A 12,589-nucleotide genomic window follows, 5' to 3' on the forward strand; every position below is an offset into this window, starting at 1 on the left:
CCCAGACTTATCACCATGGCGTGGTGAAGGTTACCATGGCGTGGTAACTTGGTCAACTCCTGCCAGTTTTGTCGATTTGTGGCTACGACGTGGCCAAGGAGGCCACGACGTGGCGACTAGCTATGTTGACTTTGACTTTCGACAGTTGACTTTAACCAAGTTTGACCTAAGGGTATTTTGGGTATTTTGGGTATTTTGATCTGTGGACTGATATTTTATTATTGTTTGTTGATTAAGTGATTGATAGAGTTCGTATTCAGAGCAACATTGATAAGCTATTTTTCATACTAAGAGGTGAGTTTTTCTCATTGTACTTGTTGGGTCAAAGGCACCAATGCATGCCCACTGAATCATATATCCTAGTTTAAAAGATGTTATGTTGTATTGATCTATTATAATTGAGTCCTGGTATATGGGATGTTGTTATACGATAGTGATATGTAGATATGCATGTGAGTCTATTGACTGGTCATATGATTATTTGTTTAATGGTATGTGTTATATGTTATGTATATGTCAACATAGTATGGTTGGGTTGAGGCGATGCTGCTTTGTGCAGAAGCCAACAAACCTGGGAGCAAGCCAGCCATAAGTCGTGGGCCTGAAAGGCAAGCCAGACTTATGATGTAGGCTCGGGAGTAAGCCAAGCATTAGTTGTTGTCCGGAAGGCAAGTCAGACTCATGTTATGGACTTAGGGGTAATCCAGTATGTTAGCTTTGGACCCAATATGCATGTTGTTATATGTTTGTGTGGTAGTAAATTTGGGGGAACTCACTAAGCTTCGACTTACTGTTTCAGGTACTTCAGATGATTGTGGGAAAGTAAATGCATGATTTGGGACACTATGATATATGATTTCTACTTTTGAGAACAATGTAAACGAATATGGTTTTGATTTGGCTTGAAAATGAAAACTTTTACCTTGTTTTTTGGAATGTTACTCGACATGTATAATGGACAAAATCTGAGGGTTATCCTGTGTGCTCACTATTCATGAATCCAGATTAGTTACCTATCTATACTTTAGAGAGTTTGGACTATCAGATTGACACGGATAGGGATTACATGAATTTGCATCACATCAGGGATGGTATGTTGATTTTGATGGCACTATGTGGAAATTAAAAAGGGATCCTACATTTTTTGGAACAGCATACAGGGACAGTTTATTGACGTATCGTGACAAAGTAATAATGGATTAACAATGGATTAATTACAGATTAGTGACAGATTAAAATTTCAAACCCTTAACGACAAGAGTCGTATGCGGTCGCACACCCCACATCTACTCATGGCCAAACGTACATTGCGTGATATGTTGAAGGATTATCCTTTATTATATTTTGAGAAATTATCACTATTTGTCAATCTTTTCTAATCATGATTAGCATTTAGGAGATCTATAGAGTAATTATAATGTTGATCTCTTATCTAACTAATTGTTAGCTCTACCTATTTTAATGGATAAAGGTTAAAGGTGTTGTTATGTGCATACTATTCATGAGTTTGGTGTTTATTAAACCCTTTATTACATGGGTTATATACTCTTTTGGTTTCATTATATGGGTTATCACACATCTTATATGGGTGATCACACATCGACTTTTGGAAGTACTTGGATTATTTGGTACTGACTATGAGTTATCAAACCTTTTGATTTTGGATTAGAGATTATTAGACCTCTTCTTCTTGTATGAGTTATGAGTTATTAAACCTTTTCGTTTAAATTTATGGATTTTTACATCATTGTCTTTGGTCTATAAGTTATTAAACCCCCTTTGACTTTGGGTCCGTAGTATTCATAATCTTGATATTGTTAAAATTTTGGTATTTAACTAGTTGATTTTAAATTGCTTTTGGACGTTTGATTGGAATGTAATGAATTACTTACTTAAAATGAATCAATTTTAGGTATTTTCACTAGTCATTCCATTGCCTAAACATCTTTTGACATGTCCTCAAATTGAAAACTTAAAGACATGCATAGAATTTAGAATTTATTGTGGACATTAAGAAGGCTATGAGCCTAAGACTTAGACTATATATGTATGGTATTAATTTATCCTTCTTGCTATTGTAAACAAATTAAACATGTTCACGATCCATCCCCTATTTTTATGATTACCTTTTAGTTGATTACAGACCATGCAAAGAAATAACCCAAAAAACGCACAGGAAAAACCATACATTTGAAATCGGTGTTCGCTTAAAAAACCTGGACTAGCCTTCATCGAAGTTCATTGTGATCCCATAAATAGAAACACCTTCACCCATGTAGAGAAAGTGAGAAACACCGAAAACCAAAAGACAATAGTGCTGCTTATAGTCAACTATCACAAAAAAATCGTGTAAGTGTTGTAATCATGATATATGTAATATTTTCATATATAATATTAGATTTGTTATAGATTGATAATGTTAGATTTATTAATTAATAACAATTTTGTTATTGACTATTTTGCATTCCAAATTATTGGACAAAGATTACAATTCAAACAAAAAAAATATGGAAAAGAACATAATTGATTTCCATTCCCTTTCTTATCAAACAAAACACATGATAGAATTGAATTCTTTTAAATTCTTAGGTTTTTCAAAAAAAAATTTACAGAATCTAAAAGGTTTCAAAATAATCTACAAACCTAGAATGATTAATCACAAAGTTATCAAAATAAACTTTTGTCATAATGTAACAATTTAATTAAAATTAATTGTTGAAAGCTAAGCATTTATTTTACGAAATAGCTTCTTCATAAAATTATATTATGAATGGCTAGCCACCTAACACTACATTATTGGAAAAAAAACAAAGATTTTTATTTAGTTTTTTCACAGGAAAATATTTTGCAAAATGAAATAATCGTTTTAAAAAAATCACCAATTTTAAATAAAGGCTTATTTTTCAAGAGTACTTACCTTTTCAAAAATAAAATTATGACAAAATTGTAAAATGGTCATTGTGGTTGTCAAAATTCTACGGTATTGATCTAAAACGTTTGGTGGTACGTCAGTCGTTTAATTTTGAATACTTTGTGTGATTTTGGTCCCTATGATTAATATTTTTGTGTGATAATGGCCCACACCCAACTTGAAAACACCAATATGCCCATATATAATTCTTTTTAAATTCTTTTATATAATTTCTTATTATTTTTATTAAAATAAAAAAGAAAAAGAAAATACTACACCCTTACCCCAATCTCTCTCTCTCTCTCTCTCTCTCTCATAATTCTCAACAACACCATCACCCTACCTCCAGTCGGCCCACCATCTACCGAACCTCAACTTTTATGCCCTACTTTTTTTTTCTCCTTTGACACCTACTATATTAGTTTCACTTGAACCTCCATAAACCACCCTGATACCGCCATCAAACTATTAGAATGATATTTTCCCTTGATTAGCTCACGAAACATTCAAGAATAAATAGATACAATATACAAAGATTATGGGCTAGGTTTAGCTTTTCTAACAAAATGGGCTATACAAATAATATAAATATATACACTAATATGCCTCGCAGTTTGAGCGGGAGGACGTGACTGAACACTCAAACTGGAACGAAAATCCGTAAAAAGTGACGAGGGAAGTCTTTTGGTAAAGATGTATTCATATTGGAGGCTAAAAAGAACATGAAGGACATAGATTTGACCAGTTGCAACTTTGTCTCGCACAAAATGAATATCTATCTCTATATGGTTGGTGCGTTGATGTTGGACAGGATTCGTAGATAAGTACATAGCGATGACATTATCACAATAGACAATAGTTGCTTTTTGTAATGGTGAGTGTAATTCTTGCATTAAATTTCGTAGCCAACAAGTTTCAGCAACTGCATTTGCGACACCTCTATAGTCTGCTTCTGCACTAGACCGGGAGACAATTTGTTGGCGTTTAGAAGACCAGGATAATATATTGTCGCCTAAAAATACACAATAACCACTAGCAGAGCGTCTAGTGGTTGGACATCCTCCTCCCCCCTTCCCCAAATCAGCATCAGAGTAAGAAACGAGCCCAGTAGTGGATGATGGATGAAGCTGAACTCCAAGATCAAGAGTACCACAAACATAACGTAAGATGCGCTTTAAAGCATGGAAGTGTGGTTCCCGTGGGTCATGCATAAATAGGCAGATCTGTTGAACCACATAAGATAAGTCTGGATGAGTGAAAGTGAGATACTGCAGACCGCCTGCCAAACTACGATATAAAGTAGGATCTGAAACTGGTTCACCTGTAGGGTCGAGTTTGGACTGAGTATCAGCCAGAGTGCGACAGGGATTACAATTTGACATATTTTCCCTCTCCAATAGTTCCAACGTATATTGTCGTTGTGATAAAAAAATACCTGTATCATCCCGCGTTGCAACAATACCCAAGAAAAAAGATAGATCACCCAGGTCTTTCATGGCAAATTCTGAGGCCATGAGTGTAATGACACGTTGTATGAGAGCTGTGGAAGATGCGATGAGTATAATACCATCCACATAAAGAAGTAAATAGGCAACCTCTAAGCCCCTGCAAAAAATAAGTAGTGAAGAATCACAACGACTGTGGCGAAAACCAATTGTGGTTATGAAAGTGGCACATCGTTGAAACCAAGCACGAGGTACCTGTTTCAGATTATATAAGGAACGTTGTAACAAGAAAACATGATCCGGGTGATTAGAATCCTTGAACCCTGGAGGTTGATGCATGTAGACCGTTTCATTCAGTTGACCGTGAAGGAAAGCATTTTTACATCAAGTTGATGAATATGCCATTTTCTAGACACGACAATGCTCAAAACAGATCGAATAGTAGTCGGTTTGACCACCAGACTGAACGTCCCATCAAAATCAATGTCTGGTCGTTGGCTTTTTCCGTTAGCGACTAATCTAGCATTGTAGCGCTCGAGAGACCCATCAGCATTATAATTCTTCCTGAATAACCACATAGAATGAACAATATTGGCCCCGACAGGCCTCAGCACAATTAGCCATGTTTTGTTAGTAATAAGAGCATTAAATTTATCTTTCATGGCAATGGTCCAATTAGGAGCTTGAAGAGCTTGAAGGTGTGACCGAGGGAGAAGAGATTCGGTAGTGGTATGGAGATTTAGGCGTTGAATGGGATTGTGAATGCCGACACGAGATCGGGTAGTCATTGGGTGGGAGGGATGATGGGGTGGAGAAGGAGAGCTTGGTGTCGGAATGGGATGGTTAGACGAGGAAGATGTTGTTGATGGTGAGGATGATGAAGGCCTATGAAGAGGAGATGGAGCTGGGGAGGAGTGAGTGGAAAGCGACTCGAATGAGGACTAGTTGTTGAGAGGTGAAGAGTGAGTGTGTGAGGGGCTATCCTCGATGGGGTTGTTGTAGGTAAGGAATTTGATTAGATTTCAAATTTGAATTGATTGTTAATAAGAGCACGAAAATGTAAGAATTTACTAAACACATCAGATTTGTTTCGTAATGGAGAAACCCAAAGAAAATGAGAGTAATGATCTAAGAACAAAATGTAATATCGAATACCACTAGTACTAGGAATAGGAGATTCCTATAAGTCAGAGTGATCAATCTCAAAACATCTAGAAACATGAGAAATAGAACTAGAAAACAGTAATCTAATATGTTTTCCCAGTTGACAAGCTTGGTAATTAAACGAGCTAGATGTTTTATTACATGAAAGAACATGATTTGAAATTAAATTGTTAAGAACATTAGCGCTTGGGTGACCTAGACGCTTGTGGCACAAGGAGGTGTTGTCTGAGAGAAGAGCAACGGGAGGTTGAAAAGATGGAGGAGCTGGATATAAATCACCCGAACTGTCACACCTAAGTAGGACCTGAAAAGTGCCCAAATCCTTCACAGTAAAACCATAATGATCAAATTCAATGGAACAAGATTGTCAGTTGTAAAATGACGAACATAAATTAGATTTTTAATAATATTAGGTGTGACAAGAATATTGTGAAGGTGTAAGGGACGGTGAGGTGAATACAGTTTGGAATAACCGGTATGAGTGACAGGTATAGAGTGACCATTGCCAACAAAAACTGATTTAATGTGCTTCTTATTATTAACAGAAAAAAGTTTACTTGGGCTAGAGGCAAGATGTGAAGTAGCTCCAGTGTCCATGTACCATGATGCATCAGATCCGTCATGTAGAGACATGTAATTGTATGCATGGGCAAGATCAGTAGCCAGTAGGTTGGTCTTGTGTCATTGGAGGGAGCAACTGTTGCGGAGTAGCAAGACCAGGTGAGTTGGTGGTGTGAAACGCAGCCTGTGGTGTTGTTGGAGTCGACGGACTGGGGCCCAAAAGGCCATCGTGAGGCTGCTGTGGGGCTGGTTTACGATACTGATTGAAGTGAGTTGGTCTAGCGGGTCGGTAGGTGGCCCAGTAGGCGGGATTAGCCCAAGTGTATGGTGGCCACAATGGGGAAACAGTCCATGGGTAGTGAGGTATTTGGTTTTGTGAGGGAGTAGCGAGATTATTACCAGATGGATGACTACCACGAGCATTACGACCGCCACATGATGAGCGACCACCACGAGAACCACTAGAGCATTGGGTCTGATCGGCAGTGTAGAGAACCGTCGGTGAGGAGGCATTATCAGTATGCGATGGTTGTTGTTTTGGGCGAGTTCTCTTGAGGCGTTGCTCCTCGGCCACAAGGGCTGATTGGGCTTGGAGTAATGAAGGGAAGGGGTCTCTGTGGCGTAGGATTAGAGCAACTGGTTCATACTGGGGTGAAAGACCATTGAGAAGGTGAGTAACTAAAGTTCTTTCAGGTACTGGGTTTTGAAGATTGGCGAGGAGAGTAGAAAGAGTAATGATTTTTTTACAGTAATCACCTATGTATTGGTCACCTAAAGTTATGGCTTGTAATTCATTATCAATTTCAATAGAGCGAGTATCTTTATTATCACGAAACAGGTTTTCAAGGCTTACCCAAACAGAGTTGGAGGTGGCACCGGGTTTGAGGATGGTATTGAGGAGAGACTACGTAAGGGTGCCATAGATCCAACTTTTGACCATAGCATCAAGGCTATACCAATCTTCATCGGATGCAGAAGTGGGTTTAGATGAACCCTCTAGATGACCAAGAACACTAAAACCATGACAGTGGGTTTCAAATAACTCTCTCCGTCCGTCATAATTTACTTTATTAAGATCCAAAATCAAAGGAATAAAGGTTTTGTTGTTTGAGACACCGTATGGCTTCTGATTTTTTGATGATGTGCTAGTGCCTTGAGGCGTCTGTACCCATGATAGACAAAGAAGTTATGCAAGAAGATGAGGAGGGTAGGAAAGAAGAAATAGAGGTCTGACAACTTGCAGGATCGAGAGGGAGAAATAAGAGGGAATTAATCTGATACCATATTAGAATGATATTTTCCCTTGATTAGCTCACGAAACATTCAAGAATAAATAGATACAAGATACAAAGATTATGGGCTAGGTTTAGCTATTCTAACAAACTGGGCTAACTAAATGGGCTATACAAATAATACAACATATATACACTAATACAAAAAACCACTGTCATCACATCGGGAGACTAACACCACATCAACCGAACATCTTCCTACAACCTCCATCTATTTCAAACTCTTTATTCCCGCCACCTACATCATCACCATCAAGATGAACCCTACCGTAAAGATGCAGATTTATTCAGGTATGCGGTGGCTAGGGTTTGTGTACCATAGATTTGGAAAATGCAGGGGTGAAGTAAGGAGGGACTGGAGGTGGGTCAATCAACGCTTGTTTATATACAGGTCTGAAAGTGGTACCAACATAAGAAAGAGACAATAGAGACGGAGAATTTCTAGATCCAAATTTGTATCTCTATCGCCACCTGCATCATATGTCTTCTATGTTGCCACTTTTGTCTTCCTTTAACTGTTGTAACGAAGATTGACGTCCTTCATCAACGATTGAAAAAAAAACCTTGAAATCGACACACATGCACTTGTAAATCCATGGTGAAAACTCTTCAAAAGCGACACCCACATTGAGTTAGGAAAGATCGAAAACAGGGTTTGTGGTGAATTGATTTTGCTTCACGGTTTCAAATCCACCACTATTGAGCTTCGTTGTTGATTTCAAATTGAGGTACAAGGAATTTAGAGTACAAAAAATTTCTTTGTTTTCTTACACAGAAGGAATGTGTAGGAGGCAGGCCAGATGTTGGGGATAACAATTCTACACTCATCAAGGAAGTAGAGAAAAGAATGCATTGACGTGTTCAAGGAGGGAGGAAAGGCGATACAGAATATTGTCGGTAGTGGAAGGCTGGTGCTGACGATGCCGATGATTTAGGAGTGTTTTCTGATGAAGGTTGTAGACAAGGAAGGGAAAAGGAGTACAGTGGATTTTTTGTTTTCGAAAAAATGTAAATTAAATTAATTTATGTATTTCAACAATTAAAAAAATACAAAATATAAATCATAAGGGCATAATTGTCTTTTTAAATGAATACGGATCAAAATAAATAAAAAGATCCAATTTTGAACCATTGTTATATTATTAAACTTTTTGGACCAAAACCATATAATTTTACCAACATACAGACCATTTTTACAATTTTTTCTAAAATTAAATTATTCAAAGATTCAAAAGCAGAAAGTTATTCATATAATAATATGAATTTTCCGCGTTTATTCACTGGTTAACCCTTCTAAAAACTATTTATCAAGACTTTTATCACGTGTTTGGGTGTGAACGCATGTTACGTAACAATCATATTGACCCGCTAACTATCGCCAAACTTCGCACTATATTACAATTTAGACCATCATTTGTATAGTATCTGCCGTGCTAAAAAATTTATATATTATCTATTACAATATTTCAATTAGGTTCTCTATTTATTTAAAATCTCAGATTAATATTCTTTCATATTATGATATAAAATAAATATAATATAAGAAATATATGAATAAAAATCAGTATCATTTTCAAAAATCATATTATTAACAAGATTACAGAACAATATTCAATTGATATCGATAGTAAACACTAATAAATTTTATTTTATTTTAATAAATTTCTTTGACTAACAATTATTTAAAAATGAAATGTTAATAGTATAAAATAAGAAAAAAACAACTCCTATGTCAGTGAGTACATTTCAAAGAGTGCCCATAGGCCATAGGATTTGAAGATTGCCATGGAGCTTCCTATTACCTACCCTATTTGTATTCACCACCTGCAATGATCTCTATTCTCTGAAGTCTATAAATATGCCAGAGTCATAAAATCAAACTCACCAAAACATGAAGAAGTCTCAACTAAACTCTTCTGTCTTCCTCTTTATTTTAATTCTTTCATTTTCTGTTTCATGGGCAGCATTATCTTCCATTCTTGAGGTTACACCAGGTTCTCAAGATTTCGTAGGCTGCCTACAATCCCACTCCAATAATGTTACCTCCATATCTCAAGTCACTTTTACCTCTCGCAATGCTTCTTTCCTACCCACTTGGCAAGTGCATGTCCAAAACACTAGATTCCTTAAACCTTCCACTCGTAAGCCATCAGTCATCGTGACACCAGTAGATGAAACACTTGTCCGAACGACTCTATTCTGTGCCAAGAAACATGGGTACGAGCTCAGGATCAGGAGTGGGGGCCATGACTACGAGGGCCTTTCATACACTGCTGATGTTCCCTTTGTTATGCTTGATTTCACCAACATGAGGTCTATAGACGTGGATGTGGCAAACAGGACTGCGTGGGTCCAGGCAGGGGCTGCACTTGGTGCACTTTATTACGCTATTTCTCAGAAAACCGATACCTTATATTTCCCGGCAGGTGTTTGCCCCACAGTGGGTGTTGGTGGTTACATGGGCGGTGGTGGCTATGGAAACCTGTTGAGGAAATACGGTACTGCTGCTGATAATGTTCTGGATGCTCGCTTCATGGATGTCAATGGAAATATTCTTGACAGGAAGTCCATGGGCGAAGATTTGTTTTGGGCAATTCGAGGAGGCGGTGCTTCCAGTTTCGGAATCGTTCTTGCATGGAAGCTGAGGTTGGTTGCAGTTCCAGAAAAAGTAACTGTCTTTTTACTGAATAAAACTTTGGAACAAGGGGCAACAGAACTCTTCCATAAATATCAAACCGTTATACCAGCTATTGATAGAAATTTACACATGAGAACACAGGTGTTCGGTGAATATATCGGCAACACTACCAAGAAAACCGTCAGAATTATGTTCGAAGGAATATATCAAGGCACAACCGACACATTGCTTCCATTGCTGGACGAAAAGTTTCCGGAGCTTGGTGTTACACGAGAAATCTGTGAAGAAATTAAAATGGTGCAGTCGACCCTTGTGTTCTGGGGATTGCCAAGCTCCACCCCAACTGAGATTCTCACGAACCGATCAGCCATAGCCAAGATTAACAACAAAAGTAAATCCGATTACGTACGGAAACCAATCCCCATAAGTGGGCTCAAAAAGATATGGAGAAAGCTCATGGAAAACGACCAATCAGCGTTTCTTATGATCAATCCTTTTGGTGGAAGGATTGCCGACTTCTCAGAGACAGCAATTCCATATCCGCATAGAGCTGGAGTCTTGTTACAAATTCTCAAGAGTGTTAATTTTAATGGTCAAGCTTCAGACACAACCCCTGTATCACTTAGGAGGATAGCATGGATTCAAAGTTTGGATGAGTTATTAACGCCTTATGTGTCAAAGAATCCGAGGGAGGCATATTTCAACTACAATGATCTTGATTTTGGTGTTGGAAGTGATAATTATGAAGAAGCAAGTCTGTGGGGTGAAAGGTACTGGAAGAGGGATAATTTCAAGAAGTTGATTCGAATCAAGGCCAAAGTTGATCCGTTGAATTTCTTTAGGCACCCACAAAGTATCCCAGTTTTCTCAACACCTCTCTCCGACATGTGAAACTCCTCGATGGAAGAAAGATCCAAAGTATGAATTTAAATTTTTAATTTTTCTTTGTCGTGAATAAACTACCAACAGGTTTTACTTTTTGTTAGTTTCGTTCCATTTTTTCTTATGGTTTCCGACGTTATAAATGAATAAGTCAAATTTCTTTTACTGCCTACTTAGTGATCATGCATTAATTAAATCTTCTCTTTTGTTCCAAAAAAAATATAAAACTTCTATCCTATCTTAAAAATGCAACATTATCTTGATTTTATAAAATTAATTATTAGCATGCTAACAATCCTCATAAATGTAATTAATGGGGTAGGTGAACGAGTGGGTCATGATTATGTAGGGTGGTTAGTTTTGCAATGACCAATGTGCATGTGTTCTTTATTATAAGAAATTAAATATGCTTTTATTTTTATTTCTATAAATCCTTATATTTAATTAAATGATAATATATATAGTATTAAAATATTATTAAATCAATATTAAATGTTAAATATGTTACTATTTAATTAGATAGGAAGATTTGTAAGATCAAAAATAGAATGATATTTAATTTATCTTATTTTTATTTTTATAAATCATCATACTCAATTAAATGATAACATATATCATGTTAGTATATTAAAATATTATTAAATAAGCATTAAATGTCACACATGTTACTATTTAATTATATAGAAAGATTTATAAAAACAAAAAATAAGAAAATATTTAATTTATCCAAAGATTGTTGCAGATATAATTAGTTCCAATATATTTATCTTTTCAGAATATATCATAGATTTGATGAAACTATTTAAAAAATATGTGGTACAGCTACTCCACTGCCTTAACAAAATGCATGCATACAAACATAAACTCTCTCTTGTCGACGTGGGAAATTAGTTTATTTACAAAGTGTTATATTGTAATTATGATATGGATAAATATCAACGTCATAGAGAATAATATGTTTCTTTATACAACGGATCGGATACCTATGGATCAACTTTATATATATATATATATATATATATATATATATATATATATATATATATATATATATATATATATATATATATATATATATATATATATATATATATATATATATATATATATATATATATATATATATATATATATATATATATATATATATATATATATATATGGTTGAGTTCAATTGAGACAATCATATTTTGTGAGATATGAGGACAAAATCTAAACCATTCAAGTACCATGATCTATGGCTGAGATTAAATCAAAACAAAACATAAAGAGGCGGTGGCATTTATGTAATTTTTCAAACTTTAGGATTAGTGAAAAACACGGAGGGGTGATAACGTAAATTTACTTTTAATTGATTTGCAATTGTGATTCAAACAGTTTTATTCATTCTTCACGCTCCGGAAAAACCCTCACCTACCACCGAACCCTAAAAATCATATTTCTTCGTGATATGCAATCTCGATGGAAGAACTGAATATCTTTCAACTTTCTCTTATTCTTGATTTTGATTTTGCTTCGCATTGATCTTCCTGTCATCATTAAATCGATTGCGATTTTAATTATGATACTTTTCTCCAAAACCCCTCAATAAAACCCTAAGAAACTGATTCTGGTTCTTCTAAAAACCAAATCTTGAATACCTCTGATTTTGGATCTCTTTATTCTGATTATGATCATCAAGAATGAATATTTCAAC

At 35.9% G+C, this 12,589-nt stretch overlaps 2 protein-coding genes across 2 annotated transcripts; one reads left to right on the forward strand and one right to left on the reverse strand.

The window, feature by feature from the left end:
* Positions 1-6,175: 6,175 nt before the first annotated feature.
* Positions 6,176-7,584, reverse strand: LOC111909048 (uncharacterized). Its single transcript, XM_023904844.1, has 2 exons — positions 7,524-7,584; positions 6,176-6,852 (listed from the first exon to the last, which is right to left on the reverse strand). The coding sequence occupies exons 1-2, from the start codon at positions 7,582-7,584 to the stop codon at positions 6,176-6,178; spliced, it is 738 nt and encodes a 245-aa protein (XP_023760612.1).
* A 1,562-nt stretch (positions 7,585-9,146) lies between these two features.
* LOC111909075 (berberine bridge enzyme-like 8) lies at positions 9,147-11,058 on the forward strand. Its single transcript, XM_023904862.3, has one exon. It carries the CDS (start codon positions 9,265-9,267, stop codon positions 10,900-10,902), a length of 1,638 nt encoding a protein of 545 aa, XP_023760630.1. The 5' UTR covers positions 9,147-9,264; the 3' UTR covers positions 10,903-11,058.
* The last annotated feature ends 1,531 nt before the right edge of the window (positions 11,059-12,589 follow it).

This window comes from Lactuca sativa, chromosome 3 (assembly GCF_002870075.4).
Source record: "Lactuca sativa cultivar Salinas chromosome 3, Lsat_Salinas_v11, whole genome shotgun sequence".
NCBI classification, from domain to species: domain Eukaryota; kingdom Viridiplantae; phylum Streptophyta; class Magnoliopsida; order Asterales; family Asteraceae; genus Lactuca; species Lactuca sativa.